Source organism: Canis lupus, chromosome 23 (assembly GCF_011100685.1).
Source record: "Canis lupus familiaris isolate Mischka breed German Shepherd chromosome 23, alternate assembly UU_Cfam_GSD_1.0, whole genome shotgun sequence".
Classification (NCBI taxonomy): Eukaryota; Metazoa; Chordata; class Mammalia; order Carnivora; family Canidae; genus Canis; species Canis lupus.
The window spans coordinates 45123885-45138734 of NC_049244.1; the positions used below are offsets into that span (position 1 = coordinate 45123885).

The 14850-nt window shown below is 36.4% G+C and overlaps 1 protein-coding gene across 7 annotated transcripts in view; it reads left to right on the plus strand.

Moving 5' to 3' along the window:
- Window positions 1-14850, plus strand: part of RNF13 (ring finger protein 13) — a 203870-nt gene that overhangs the window by 124023 nt on the left and 64997 nt on the right. For 4 of the 7 annotated variants that reach the window (XM_038571192.1, XM_038571194.1, XM_038571191.1 and 1 more), the window contains one exon: window positions 8605-8692. In XM_038571192.1, the coding sequence (XP_038427120.1) occupies window positions 8605-8692 (88 nt within the window). Of the gene's footprint in view, window positions 1-6602; window positions 6722-8604; window positions 8703-14850 lie in introns of those variants that run through there. The other 3 variants (XM_038571197.1, XM_038571195.1, XM_038571196.1) reach the window with 3 other exon arrangements.

The following is a 14850-nucleotide window of genomic DNA, read 5'->3' on the forward strand; positions in this document are numbered from 1 at the left end:
GGCAGAGACATAGAGAGAAGCAGGCTCCTCGCAGGGAGTCCGATGTGTGATTCAATCCCCGGACTGGGATCATGTCCTGAGCTGAAGGCAGACAGTCAACCACTGAGCCACCCGGGAGTCCCCATTTGAGTTTATTTTTGTGTATGGTATAAGAAAGTGGTCCATATTCTTCCTTTTGCATATAGCTGTTCAGTTTTCCCAGCACCATTTGTTGAAGAGATGGTCTTTTAGCCATCGTATATTCTTACCTCCTTTGTTGTAGATTAACAAAAGGTCAACATTTTGGGTTTCTGGGCTCTCTATTCTGTTCCATTGATCTTTGTGTGTATGTTTGTGCCAGTACCATCCTGTTTTGATACTTATCGAGTGTTTTTATCATGAAAGAGTATTGATTTTGTCAAATGCAGTGTTAGCTGCATTCCGTAAGTTTTGATATGTTTTGTTTTCATCACCTCAAAGTATTTTATGATTTCCTTGGTGGTTTCTTTTTTGACTCATCGGTTGCTTAGGATGTGTTAATCTTGACATTTGTGAATTTCCCAAATTTCCTTCTAATGTTGATTTCTAACTTCATTGTGGTTGGAAAACTTTGTATGATTTTAGTACTTTCAAAGCTACTGAGGATTGTTCTATGCCATAACATCTGGTCTACCCTGGAGAATATGCACTTGAGAAGAATGTTTATTGTTGAATGGAATGTTTCATAGATGTCTGTTAGGCCTAGTTAGTTTATCGTTTTCTTCAAGTCTGCCATTTCTTTGTTGATCTTCTGAATTGTTTTTCTATTCACTAGAGAGAGCATTGAAGTTTCCAACTATTGTTGAATTGTGTGTTTCTCCTTTCACTTTTTTCAGTTTCGATTCATGTATTTTGGAACTCTATGATTAGATGCATATATGTTTATATATGCATCTAATGCATGCATGTATTTTGGAACTCTATGATTAGATGCCTATATCTTCTTGACGGAAGACATTATAAGATGTCTTTCTTTGTCTTAGTAAGAATTTTTATTTTTAGGTTTTGTACTGTTTGCCTGATATATCTTTTTCCTTTTATATTCAACCTATATGTGTCTTTGAAAAGTTTGATTCTTTTATAGGAAGTACATAGATGGATCATGTTTTTTAATCCATTCTGCCAATCTCTGGTTTTTGATTGAGATGTTCAAACTATTTACATTTAATGTAATTACTTATGAAGTAGGATTTACATATGCCACTTAATTTGTTTTTTCTTAGTCTTTGTTTTTTCAATTCCTGCCTTTTCTGTATTACATGGGTATTTTCTGACACACCTTTTTAATTTCTTTGTTGTTTCTTCTATGTATCTTTTAGTTATTTTCATAGTGATGGTCCTGGTATTGCAATTAACATTTTAAGTTAAAATAGTGTAGTTCAGATTAGTTACATATAAAAATTTTGATCCAATATATACCTTTATCTTACCTCCTCTGTGATGCTATTATAGTATTATTATCATACAAATTGTAACTTTATCTAAGTCCATTAACACATTTTTTATGCAGCTGTCTTTTAGAACAATAAGAAGAAAGGAGTTACAAATAAAAATATCTTTTTAAAAAAGATTTGTTTTAGAGAAAGCAAGAGAGCACAGGCATGTGTGTGTGAGAGGGAGGGGCAGATGGAGAGAATCTTTAAGCAGACTCCTTGCTGAGGATAGGTGGGGAGCCTGATGAGCCTGATGTGGGGCTGGATCCCAGGATCCATGAGATCACAACATTAGCCGAAACCAAGAGTTGGGCACACCACTGACTGAGCCACCCAGGTGCCCAATAAAAATATCTTATTGTTTTCATAATACCTATGCAATTATATTTACTGCTGCTATTTATTTTGTGTAGATTCAAGCTACTGTAGATTCAAGTCATTTCAGCCTGAAGGGCTCCTTTTAATATTTCTTTGTTTCTTTTTTTGTTTTTAAAGATTTTATTCATTTATTCATGAGGCACATATACAGACAGAGGCAGAGACATAGGCAGAGACATAAGTAGGCTCCCTGTGGGGAGCCTGATGTGGTACTTGATCTCAGGAACCCGGATCATGACCTGAGCTGAAGGCAAACACTCAACCACTGAGCCACCCAGGTGCCCCTTTTAATATTTCATACAGGGTCACTGACACAGATTCTCTCAGGTTTTGTTCATCTGAAAATGTCTTAATTTTACCTTCATTCTTCATATATATATATATGTGTGTGTGTGTGTGTATGTTTTTTTTAATTTATTTTCTTTCTCTCTCTCTCTTTTTCTCCTTCCTTCCTTCCTTTCTTCCTTCCTTCCTTCCTTCCTTCCTTCCTTCCTTCCTTCCTTCCTTCCTTCCTTCCTTCCTTCCTTCCTTCCTTCCTTCCGAATGAGAGAGAGAGGACATGCATAAGTGAGTGCAGGGTGGGCCAGAGGTGCAAGCCTACTCTGCACTAAGCCAGACTTGGAGTTTGATCTTATGATTTATGAGATCATGACCTGAGCCAAAACTGAGAGTCCTTTGCTCAACTGACCAAGCCACCAGGTGCTCCTCACCTTCATTTTTGAAGGAAGCTTAATCTGGATATAGAATTCTAAACTCAGTTATTTCCTCTTGCAGCCTTTTATTAATTCATCTAAGTAGATGATTATGTCAATTTGCAAATTAAGAGCATCTTCCTTTGTAATCTATATTTATTCTTTCTCTCTTCCCCACCTCCCACTGCCCCGTGCCTCCTACCTTCCTTATTTCATTGGCCAGAATTTCAGAACAGTGCTGAATAGATGTGGTGAGAGTGAGCATCTTCCTCTTGTTGCTGTTATTTAGAAGAAAACATTCAGTGTTTTACCAGAAAATATGTTGATTGTGGGGTTTTATTGTGGATAACACTATTAATGTAGAAATATTTTAAAATATCAACATAAAATATGGACTCAAGGGGTGCCTGGATGGCTATTTGGTTAAGTATCTGCCTTCAGCTCAGGTTATGATCTTAGGGTCCTGGGATCGAGCCCCACGTAGGGCTCCCTACTCAGCAGAGAGTCTGCTTCTCCCTGTCCTTCTGCCTCCCCTCTGCTTATGCTCTGTCTCTCTCTCTCTCAAGTAAAGAAATAAAATCTTTAAAAAGTGAATTCAAGTTCATTCTTGGGCAGGAAAGATTTAGAGACAAAAGAAAATAAAAGATGGGTGTTTTAAAGTCACTGAAGGTATGATTAAATTTAGTTATTCTCTTCCTAGTAGTCAAGCACTTACAATGCATCTTGAGAGAGGTGTATTTTTTTATATTTATACCCAAACTAGATAGAATTTCCAGATAGAATTTTCCTATTTATTTATTTATTACATTTTTAAAACTTCTATTAATACTAGTTTTAGTAAATAAAATTATAATGTCACAGAAATTTCCCTTTAAATCATATTTTATTCTGAATTAATTATAATCTGACATATTTCAATATATTCTTTCAGCTTCCTAGTTAAAAATAAATGACCTTTTGGGGCCCCTGAGTGATTCAGTCAGTTAAGCATCTGCCTTTAGCTCAGGTCATGATCCCAGGGTCCTAGGATTGAGCCCCATATCAGGCTTTCTGTTAAGCAGGGAGCCTGCTTCTCCCTCTCCTGCCTGCCACTCCTCCCCCTCTTTCTCTGTCAAATCAATCAATCAATCTTTAAAAAAAGTGACCTTTTTACACTTATAATAAAATGTTGAAATAATGAACTAAAGGTTGTATTATCACTAAAATTAGAAGAGAATATATTTAAAATTGGCTGCTATTTTGAATGAAACATCTTTTGCCTATCACTTGAAGGTAAATGTTCTTAGAAACATGGGGCATCTGTAGGAGATGTGTATGGTGTTCATGGAATGTTACCTGTCTGTCTGAAATAATCCTGATTTTGAGCTTGCCTGTTCACTGTTGTTCAAGTGAACAGGGCCTCAGCCATGTCAGCGCCTTATTCATTTGCCTTTTGTGAACCCTGACAAAGTAGACCCCATATCTGTTTTTCAGAATGATCTTCAAGGTCCTGCACAGTTTGGCCCATTGCTTTCTTTCTTCTCACCTCTGATTCTCCAAGAGCAACCAGAAAAATCAATAGCAATGACAATAATCAAGACTAGCATTTATTTAATATGTGCCAGGCCTATCCACTATTTTAAGTGTTTTACATATATTAAATCATATAATCCTCAGAATAACTCTTTAAGTTGGTTATATTATCAGGCTCATTTTACAGAAGTGAACTTAACTTGCCTAAGTTTATACAACTTGTATATAACACAGTCAGAATTTGAATACAGGTAATCATGTTCCAAGAATTTATACTTTAAACTCCATTTTTATAGACCCTTGCTAGGTCCCACCTTTTGTTCTTTCTCTTTCCTACCATGTGAAAAATTTCTCCCAACTCTTCTATTATTTGCTCAAATTTCCTCTCATTTTAGTTAAAGGGTAATTCAGGTCCCATAAAATCTGTGATAGACATTTCAGCCCACTAAGTATTTCCCCTCTGAGTTTCCATAAACTCTGTGTCAATATTTTAGCACTTTTCTTCTTGGTTTAAACTGTTTTGTACATAGGTTTCATATGACCCAGAAGATTTAATATCATGTTGTCTAAGTCTTGATGATTTCTCAGTTCTGTTCCTCTTCCCACAAGTTTGTAAAATGTTAAGTAAGACTAATCATTTTGGTTTTCCTCCTCATCATTGGGAAGCCCCATGCTTCCCTATCTAATCTCTTTATTTATTTTGGAGAGAGAGAGATTATGTTCAAATGTCAACTCTGCCTAAATGTGATTGTAGGGCACTTATGTTTACCCATTTTTCCTCATTTCTAAAATATAGAAAAGAATACCTACTTTGTCCAGGCATGTTAGGTATTAGGAATAATATATGTAAAGTACTAGCATATAGAAGCTTCTTTTATTCTTTATAGTTTTTGGTCTGGAGCCTTGTTACATGTATTCTATCAACAGTTTCCCCCCAACTTCTCATGCCTTCGTGTCCCATAAAAGATCTCTACGTAGGATCTTGATAGCTCAATCAGTTCTTCTCACAAGGCTTTTTTAAAATTAGTGTCAGTATTACCAATTTGCCCAGTCTGGAAATAAGATGAACTATTGTGTCATTTCTAGGATTCCTTTTAGAACCTATCTTACTGAAAGGTTTTTCATTAGCAGTCTAAATCTTCTGACATACTGGCTACGTATTAAAAGAAGCCCTCAATCCCATATTTCTTCAGAACTCTTGGATAGGTACCGCTTGGTCTACATAATGTAGTTGCAGCTAATTTGTTGATGAGATGTAAAATATTTAGAGCATTTACCACAATTTGAGCTAATAGCTTTGATCAGTCTCCTTAAAAAGGCAGATTGACAATACAATTCGTAAGGCTTTTTCCTGAAATTTTCAGTTTTGATGTCTCTTTTGGAATTTAGATTTGCTCACAGAGCATGCTTTTTATTCATGAATCTTTGAGTTCTTTGCCTCCATCTGACACCATGTGTTTGAGGTTGCATTTTATGAATGTGAAACATTGCACATGTTTACTAAATGATTTAGTTTTATTTCTGCCTCATGTTCTTAAAAATACCAGCTGCTGCTTAGTTAAAAATGTAATTTAATTTGACGCACGAATTTTGTAGTTCATAAACATGGATATAGTTTCCTTGTTTGTATTTGTAAGTCTGTTGGCCCATATGTTAATGTGTTTCTTGATTTAATTTTAATACTTTATGTTCAAGATCAATAAAAACAACAACAAAAGCCTCAGGGAAGACTTCTTGTAAAATTTTTAAAAACATGTTTCTATTTTTTTGAATTCACACTTGTACGTTCAAAATTCCTGCCTATTTTAGTGGTTTTCTACTTTAGGAATTTTATTATTTTGTTAGCAGAGAACAGCTTTCAATATTGATATAATATTATATTGTATTTATGGAGACAATTGCATTTTGGAGGTGTGAAAGAAACATTTCTCCTCAGTTGCTCCATATAGTTTTAAGAATCTAATGGCTAGGGGACCCCTGGGTGGGTCAGCAGTTTGGCGCCTGCTTTTGGCCCAGGGCTTGATCCTGGAGTCCCGGGATCAAGTCCCACATCCGACTCTTTGCATGGAGCCTGCTTCTCCCTCTGCCTGTGCCTCTCTCTCTCTCTCTCTCTCTCTCGAATAAATGAATAAAATCTTTTTTAAAAAAATCTAATGGCTAGATTTAGTTACACATGTAGATTGTTGTAAATCCAATAATTTATATTGGCCATTCTTAATAATTGGGGGTTCAGAAAGCCTTATATAAAATCTATGATGGCTTCATCCCTTCTTACCAGAAAAGCTCACACATAGACAACTGCGGGAGATTTAATGATCCCATAAAAGGTTTTTTGAAATAGGATAGTACATGTATATATAGTATAATATAAGGCACTATATAAGATCTTTAAGAAAATGAAAACAAGTTGATATAAATACTATAAGCAGGGAGCAGTTATGCCAGTGCTTGAAAAAAACATGCAATAGGGCATGGAATGGGGCAGACTTCATGGAGATAATGGAATTTGAAGGCCCAATGGGCATTCAGAAGACAAAGCCTATTCCAAGCAGAGATAATAGCATCAGCAAATAGAGGCAAGAAAGTACCTGACCTGTTTGGATATCCATGAGTATTGAGATCTCCTTGAAGATAATGATTGTTTCTGATTCACCTTTTATTTCTGCGCTGTGCCACACAGTACCTTATGTAATTTTATTATGTAAATTCAAATACTAATTAGATTGAACTTTTTTTTTTTTAACTCTTTATCATGGTTCCTGAGACCACCTTTATGTGTGTCCTATCATGTTGTAATGTTGTATCTTCACTACAAATATATATTTTGCAGGGAAACAAGTTAAATCATGTGATTTTGATGACTGTGCATTAATTGGCTCTAAAAAGAAAGCTAAAACTTCCTTTTTTTTTTTTTTTTTTGCTAGAAGAGAACAGCTTTTGATATAAACTTTGTATTTTTTTAAAGATTTATTTATTTATTCATGAGAGACAGAGAGAGAGAGAGAGGCAGAGACATAGAGGGAGAAGCAGGCTCCCTACAGGGAGCCTGATGAGGGACTTGATCCCAGGACCCTGGGATCACGCCCTGAGCCAGAGGCCCTGAGCTAAGGCAGACGCTCAACCACTGAGCCACCCAGGTGTCACAAACTTTGCTTTTCTTAAATTGTATCTCTGGGAACACATGTTTTTTGAATGTCTGAAAGAAATATTTCTCCTTAGTTACTGGGTTAGCTCTTTGGGAACTGTTAAAATGGTCACTAAAGAATCAAAAAAACTAATTGCAACCCCAACCAAGTATCTTTTTTTTTTTTTTCTTTAAGATTTAACTAATTTATTTGAGAGAGAGAGAGTGGGTGGGGGCAGAGGCAGAGGGAGAAGCTGACTCCCCACTCTGCGGGCAGCCTGACCTGGGACTCAGCCCTAGGACCCTGGGATCATGACCTGAGTGAAAGGCAGCTGTTTAACCGACTGAGCCACCCAAGCACCCCCAACCAAGTATACTTTTGTGTAACTAAAAGTTAACTAGATTCTCTTCTGCTATGGTAATAGAATGAATAAACAACAGATTAATATATAAGCAATGAGTGAGAAATAAGATTTAGAAGCTGTAATATCCTATCCTCCCTTTAAGGATATTTTTTCCCCTCCCATTGAAAAAGCAGAAATTATCTATGTGGAAGAAGTTTTGGAGCTAGCATTGTCTCAATTTTAGCTAAATACTTAAAAAATGCACACATTAACAAAAAAAATAGTAAACTTACTTTCTTTGGTTATTGACATTTTCTTGCAGGACTGCCCAACATTCCTTGTAACAGTTTTGTTGGCTGGTTAATTTTCTCTCCATGTTCTTAACATTAGAGCAGTAGGTTCTGTGTTGGTGAACTACTTATGCTATTTTAATTAGTTTTTTAAAAAAATCTCAGCCTAATTTTCTCTCATGTGTTAGTAATGTTATAATGTGGGCTATTAATTTGAGCATATATTTTATACATTTACTCTTGAATGAGTAATATTTAGTGAGTGCCTACTCCATGAGACTCTTCCATAGGTGGTATAAGAGGCTCTAAAGAGGAACAAAATATTAATTCCTTGAGGCACTCTTACCTCCTACAGATTGTTTTTTTTTTTCAGGGATAGGATAAAATTATTCTGATTAATCTACATGAATAAAAATAATTTGTCCACGTTTATCCTACTAATAAGCAGCAGAGGTAGATTTGAATGTCCAAGGGCTGATGACTCTTGAACCTGATCTTAGCATGTCTCTACCTGTTAGAGCTAGATAGGTCTATTGTTTTGGGTCCTTTTAGTATTTTAGCTTGTATCTCTGTCCTTTATTTGCTTCTCATTTACTTCGTGCCATGAATGAAATCAAGAAGATATCCAAAGTCATTGATAATCAGTTGTAAAACATGTCATGTTTCAAGAACATACTTGAGATCCAGTCTTACATATATACATAATCTAGACCTAGACACATGGTATATAGACATGCTGATTTATGTTGAAGTTGAGGGATGCCATTACAAAACATTCTCTCCCTCATATTGTGATTGTTTTCTGACCTGCAGGTTTTAAATGCACAAAGAGCAGGATACAAAGCAGCCATAGTTCACAATGTTGACTCTGATGACCTCATTAGCATGGGATCCAACGACAGTAAGTACAGGTATCACTTTTCTTCTCTCCTGTTTGACAGATCTTTTGGAACTAAAACTTAACAAGATATTTTCCCCTCTAATTTTCTGTTTAAAAACAAAATTTATTTTCTATCAGAAAGGTAGCTCAACCCTCTTGGGACAGTTTTACTCATACTGAAGTGGAGTTTGTTCTTTTCTGAACAGTTAATTGTTTTGTTTTCTTTTACCTTTGTGTTTCATTTTAGAAGATGTGTTGATAATTTTGCAAAAAACAAAGGAAAACCAAAGCTTTGAATAGAGATAAACATCCTGAGTTAAGGATCCCATATAAGAATTCTTGTGAGGGGCATCCCCGGTGGCTCAACGGTTTAGCTCCACCTTCAGCCCAGGACCTGATCCTAGAGACCCAGGATCAGAGTCCCACGTCAGGTTCCCTACACGGAGCCTGCTTCTCCCTCTACCTGTGTCTCTGCCTCTCTCTCTATATATATGTGTCTCTCATGAATAAATAAATAAAATCTTAAAAAAAGAAGAATTCTTGTGATTTAGAGATTTACAATATTAAATGTTAGGATATGTGTCCTATACTAAGTAGCTACTATATATTCTTATAGAATTTCAAAGCCACGTATTTGTGCTTTCTTACACCAGTTGGTTATTAGCTTCTTAACATACATTGACATACCTGTAGCTTTTCATTCAAAATGGGAAGGTTTTCCCTTATTCTCTACTAAATATTAGCTTGTAGGGATAATGAGCCAATTCTAACCAAATAACTGGCGTTAACCAGTAATTTTTAAGCTGTACACTTTCACTTAGTTTGGTGAGAATGATAAAAGTCTCTTTTGTTATGTTAATGATGTGGCTTTTGGACCCCACCTAAGAATGAGGGCTGATTACCCAGATTATCAACCATATGATGAGAGGGTTGGAGCTTTCAGTCCCCCCCTCACCCTCCCACCCCGGATCTCTGGGAGAGGCTGAGGACTCCAGGTTGAATAGATCTCTAGTAGCCGATTGTTTGATCATTTGTACGTGTAATGGAGCTTCCATAGAAACCCAAAAGGACAGGGTTCAGAGTTCCATGCCTGGAGAGGGCACAGAAACTCCAAGACCCTTCTCACATACCTTGCCCTATATATCTCTTCCATCTGGCTGTTCCTGAGTTACAGTCTTTCATAACAGACTGATAATCTGGTAAGTAGATTCTCTAAGTTCTTTGAGCCCCTCTAGCATTTAATTGAGCCCAAGGAAGGGGTGCAATGAAATCTCTAACCTATAGCCATTGGATCAAAAGCACAGGTGATAACCTGGACTTAGAACTGGTATCCGAAGAGTTGGGGGCAGTCTTGTGAGACTAAACCTTTAACATGTGGAATCTGATGCTATCTCCAAGTAGGTAATGTCAGAATTGAGTTGAGTTGTCCATGGTATGGGGGAGATCCTCCACATACCAATTGAAAATTGGTTTCAGAACCCAAAACATGCTGCCAACGTTCATGATTAAGTATTTTATTTTTGTTTTTCTTCTAGCACATAACCATAATACCTCTGGCTACTAAGTGCCATTGAGTCTCATATGCAAGAAAGAGCTTAGAGCAAAGAGCAGACATAAAGCTATGGACTGATAGCCTACATTGGAATATATTTAAGACTTTAAATAATTAAATCCTCAGTAGGAAAGATTTTGGAGTCCTTGACTAAATTTTTTTTATAGCTTAAGACCGTATTTATTGTTACTATTTGAGTAGAACCCTTTTCTTCTTACCACTAATATAATCTGAGGCAATATTTTAATTTATAAAAAGTAAAACTAGGTAATAAGTTTGTTAATTTCTATATAAATTTAAAATTATTAAATAGTCTAGCTGATTAATTCATTATAATTCATGAGGTACCCTTAGGATGTTCTAGCATTTCACAAACAGTTTAATAATCACTGGTGGGAATTAGAGAAATTGATGAAGGTACTTTACTTGCTAAATAAATTAGTTCTGTGGGTACTGCAGATTTGACACTTTTCTTCTCCTTTAACTATCTCTCTTAAAAAAAAAAAAAAAAACAGGTCAGTTGCTTTTGTTACCTATATATATTCCTAGCAAAATGGAAAGCATAAATACTCAAGAAAGAGTTGTGAGTTTAAATTGAAGTGCCCACTGTATCAGCTGTATAACTTTGAGCAAGTACTTATTCTTTGTATATTTTGTTGAAGGCCTGAGCCCAGTGTTTAGCAATCTTCAAGACCTGCTCAGGCATTTCAAGTTAAGCATTCATATTCGAAAACTATTTGCTCTTTTTTTTACATGTTTTCAATAAAATTTTTGCAAGGAAGAAGTGCCTGTTCCCTCTAACACCTTTTTTTTTTGTCTTTGTAATACCATAAAACCTTTTTGTGATAATCATGTCAGTTCCTAAGGAAAATGTGCTAAATGATAAAAGTAGCATGTAACCATGTAATCCTGCTGTTGCCATGGAAATGTTCCAACTGAGCTATTAAATTTCAAAGACCGCTCAGAATTTTGGATCTTGCCTTTATTGCTTGTATTATTTCTGTGATAATTTGCTCCATCCTTCTATATGTGTGTTTTGGACATTTCGTATATTGAAAAACAAATGTTGTAAAGATCTTTACCATTTTTGTCTTTGCTGTTACTTGGTAGAGGAATGGAAAACATGGATTCATTAAAAGAGGCATGTATTTCTCCCCCTTTTTAAGGCTTAGTCTACAGCAAAGAATATTGCACATGTTCTCCTAGGAGTAGACATTCTAGTATCTGGAAACAAAAGGAAGTTTTAAAAGCCCCTTGCTGCCAACATTTTACACAAGGAATTTGTTTTTATTTCAGCGAGGACATAGGGTAGGTTATCTCAGTGACCCAGTAACATTTGTCTTCTTCAGGAGTAAGCTGAATGTGATGGGGAAAACATCAATTTCAGAAGCAGGAAATGTGGGTTTATTCTTCTGGGTTAGTTAATATATGAACTAGCCTGTGCCTTTGGTAAAGTTACCTAACCTTATAAGTCCTTCATCTGTAAAGGTGTGAATAATTTTAATTTTTATTTGACCTGACAAGATTATTGAAGATCTCATGAGAGCAGGTGTATGAGAAAATCCATGCCATGGCAGAGGGGCAAGAGCTCAGATCAGGAGGCCTTAGGTTTGAGGCTAGGCTGTGCACATTCCTAATTGTTATAACCAGGGTGAGTTATCATTATGTCTTGGGTTGTTTCTTCTTTTTTCCTTTCTGTCTTCCTTCAACAAATACTTGTTGACAGCCTACTCTTTCTCAGGTACTGTTTTAGGCACCATGATTGTAGCAGGGAATGATACAGTTTAAGGCTCTGCCCTAGTGTCTTTCAGGAAAGTAGTAGAATGCAGTAGCTAACAGCTACCCAGTGGCTTCTGGGTACTGCCTGCTAGGGTTTGAATCACAGCTGGATCACCTGCTAGCTGTGTGATTTTGGGTATCTTACTTTACATCTCTGTAGGCCTCTTTTCTAATCTGTAAGATGGGAATTATAATAGTACTTAACTCATTGGGTGTTGAGTTTTGTTTTTTTTTAAGATTTTATTTACGTATTCATGAGAGACACAGAGAGAGACAGAGACATAGGCAGAGAGAGAAGCAGGCTCCCTGTGGGGAGCCTGATGTGGGACTCGATCCCAGGACCCTGGGTTCTTGACCTGAGCCAAAGGCAGATGCTCAACCACTGAGCCACCCAGACATCCCTGGTTGCTGAGGATTGAATAAATTCAGACATATAAAGCATTTAGAAGACTGCCTGTTCTTAGCGTTTACGTAGCTATTATCTAATAGCTATATTATCATGTATTTATTATATATTATAGTATATAATAGCAATAATAATCATTTAATGGCAATCCAGTTATTATTACTGCTGTTATTACATTCTAGGGTGGGAGAGAGGAAATGAACACATAATCAACAAGATATGCTATATGTCAAGTAGTGATAAGTGCTATAAAGAAAACCAGTTCAGGCTGAGGAATATAGAGCAGCAGGGATGGGAGGAGGGGGGCCATTTTAGATAGGGTGGTCAGAGAGGGCTTCCATGAGGCTTTGACATTGGAACATAGGTCTATAGTGAGAAACTGACCCATGCAGATTTCTGAAGCAGTGTTCCAAGGAAAAGGAACAGCAAGCGAATGCAAAGGTTCAAAGATAAAGCATATTTGGTGTTTTCCAGGTGTGACAGAAAGGCACTGTGGCTAGAGTATAGTGAGCAAGGCAAAGAGAATGGCAGGGCATGAGGTGTTAGATAAGGGGCCAGTGGCAAGATCATGTTGGGTATTTATAGGACTCTGGAATTTGTTATGTGTAGCTTTTTAAACAGAAATGTGAGGTGATCTTTTATTTTCAAAAATCACTTTGGCTATTCTTTGGAGAACAGAATGAAGGTGAAAAGTGTGCCCGAGTGCCAACAAAAAGACAAGTCAGAACATTGCTGCAACAGTCAGGCCAGAGGTGATGGTGATCTGGAGTATTAGCAGTGACTGTGATGAGAAGCGATAGAATGATGGCTGTATTTTGAAATTGATAGGATTTGATAGAAGAAATAAGAAAAGGGAGGAGTCAAGAATGATTCCAAGATGTACAGCCTGAGAAACTAGGTGAATACAGACTGCTGTTTACAGAAAGGAGAAAGACAAGGAGTAGAGCTGACTGAGAGGAAAGATATAATGAGAGTTCCTTTTGAAAAACATTGTTTAAAATGTCTATTAGACAAAATGAGTGAAAATATCAGTGAGGGTGACAAAACATGAGAGATATCTAACTCTGGGAAACGAACAAGGGGTAGTGGAAAGGGAGGTGGGGGGGGGTTGGAGTGACTGGGTGGTGGGCACTGAGGGGGGCACTTGGCAGGATGAGCACTGGGTGTTATGCTATATGTTGGCAAATTGAACTCCAATAAAAAATATCTATTAGACAATCAAATGGAGATATTGAACAGGCAATTGGATATATGAACCTGGCCATTTAAATTATAATTTGTCTATGATATCATGACAGTACTATTGGCAGTGTGTACTTCAGTTGCTTTGTGGATTAGAATTAAAATTTAGTGTTTTTTAAAGTGTTTTGAGAACTAGAATATGTTTGGTTTTGTTTTTAGTAGATAAATAGTATTGCAAAGTCTCCAAGCTGGCTATTCATATTTGCGTGCAACTTTTCTCCCCTTCTTCCGACTAAAGTGAGGAGCATTTTTTCAGTGCTTTAGATATCATAACTCAAAGAAGTGATGTTACTTCCAATAATTATTGACAGAATAGCTGAGATGTATCACTGAATGGAAAAAGCTTATACTTTTTTCCATTATTGCATGGTTGCATTGATATAAAAAAATAAAAGTTGTATTGATCCCACTGATATAAAAATAGTGATTAAATATTCCTTTACTAAACATTTTGGTTTCTGCCCTCCTGGGGCTTACATAGGGTGTGTGTATATGAAAGGGGGCAAGTAGGAAGAGAGGGAGCAAGGGAGAGAATGAGCTGAATGAGTGATTATATTTGCATAAAACAAAACAATCTAGAAGTGAAAAAAATGTACTCTACCAAGGATACCAAGATTTTAGAACTTTTTTTTTTAAAGATTTTAAATTAAATTTTAAAGATTTTAAATTTAAAGATTTATTCATGTGAGATAGAGAAAGAGAGAGAGGCAGAGGGATCCTGATGTGGGACCCGATGCCAGGACTCCAGGATCACGCCCTGAGCCTAAGACAGATGCCCAACCGCTGAGCCACCCAGAGGTCCCAAGATTTTAGAACTTTAAAACTTGGTTTTATAAGGATTAAAGAAAAGACATCTGTAGTTGCTTAGGTTGGAGGGGAGAGGTTGAAAATAAGGGGGGATACAGGGAATTTTCAGGGTGATGGAACATTATCTTGATTGTGGTGTGGTTACATAACTATATGTATTTGTTGAAACTCGTAGAACTGTATTACTTCACATAAAACCGTTGTCTTTGGGTGGGAAGGATTATGGTTGGTTTTCTTCTTGTATCCTCCCCCTTTTAAAATAAATAACAAATTTGTGTTTTTTAAGAAAATGTAGAGCTTATTGTAAAAAATGTAATGAAAACAATAGATTTTTTTTCTAAAGCCAAATTTGTTAAATTAACTCACAGCTAAAAATAATAAGGCTACTTCTTC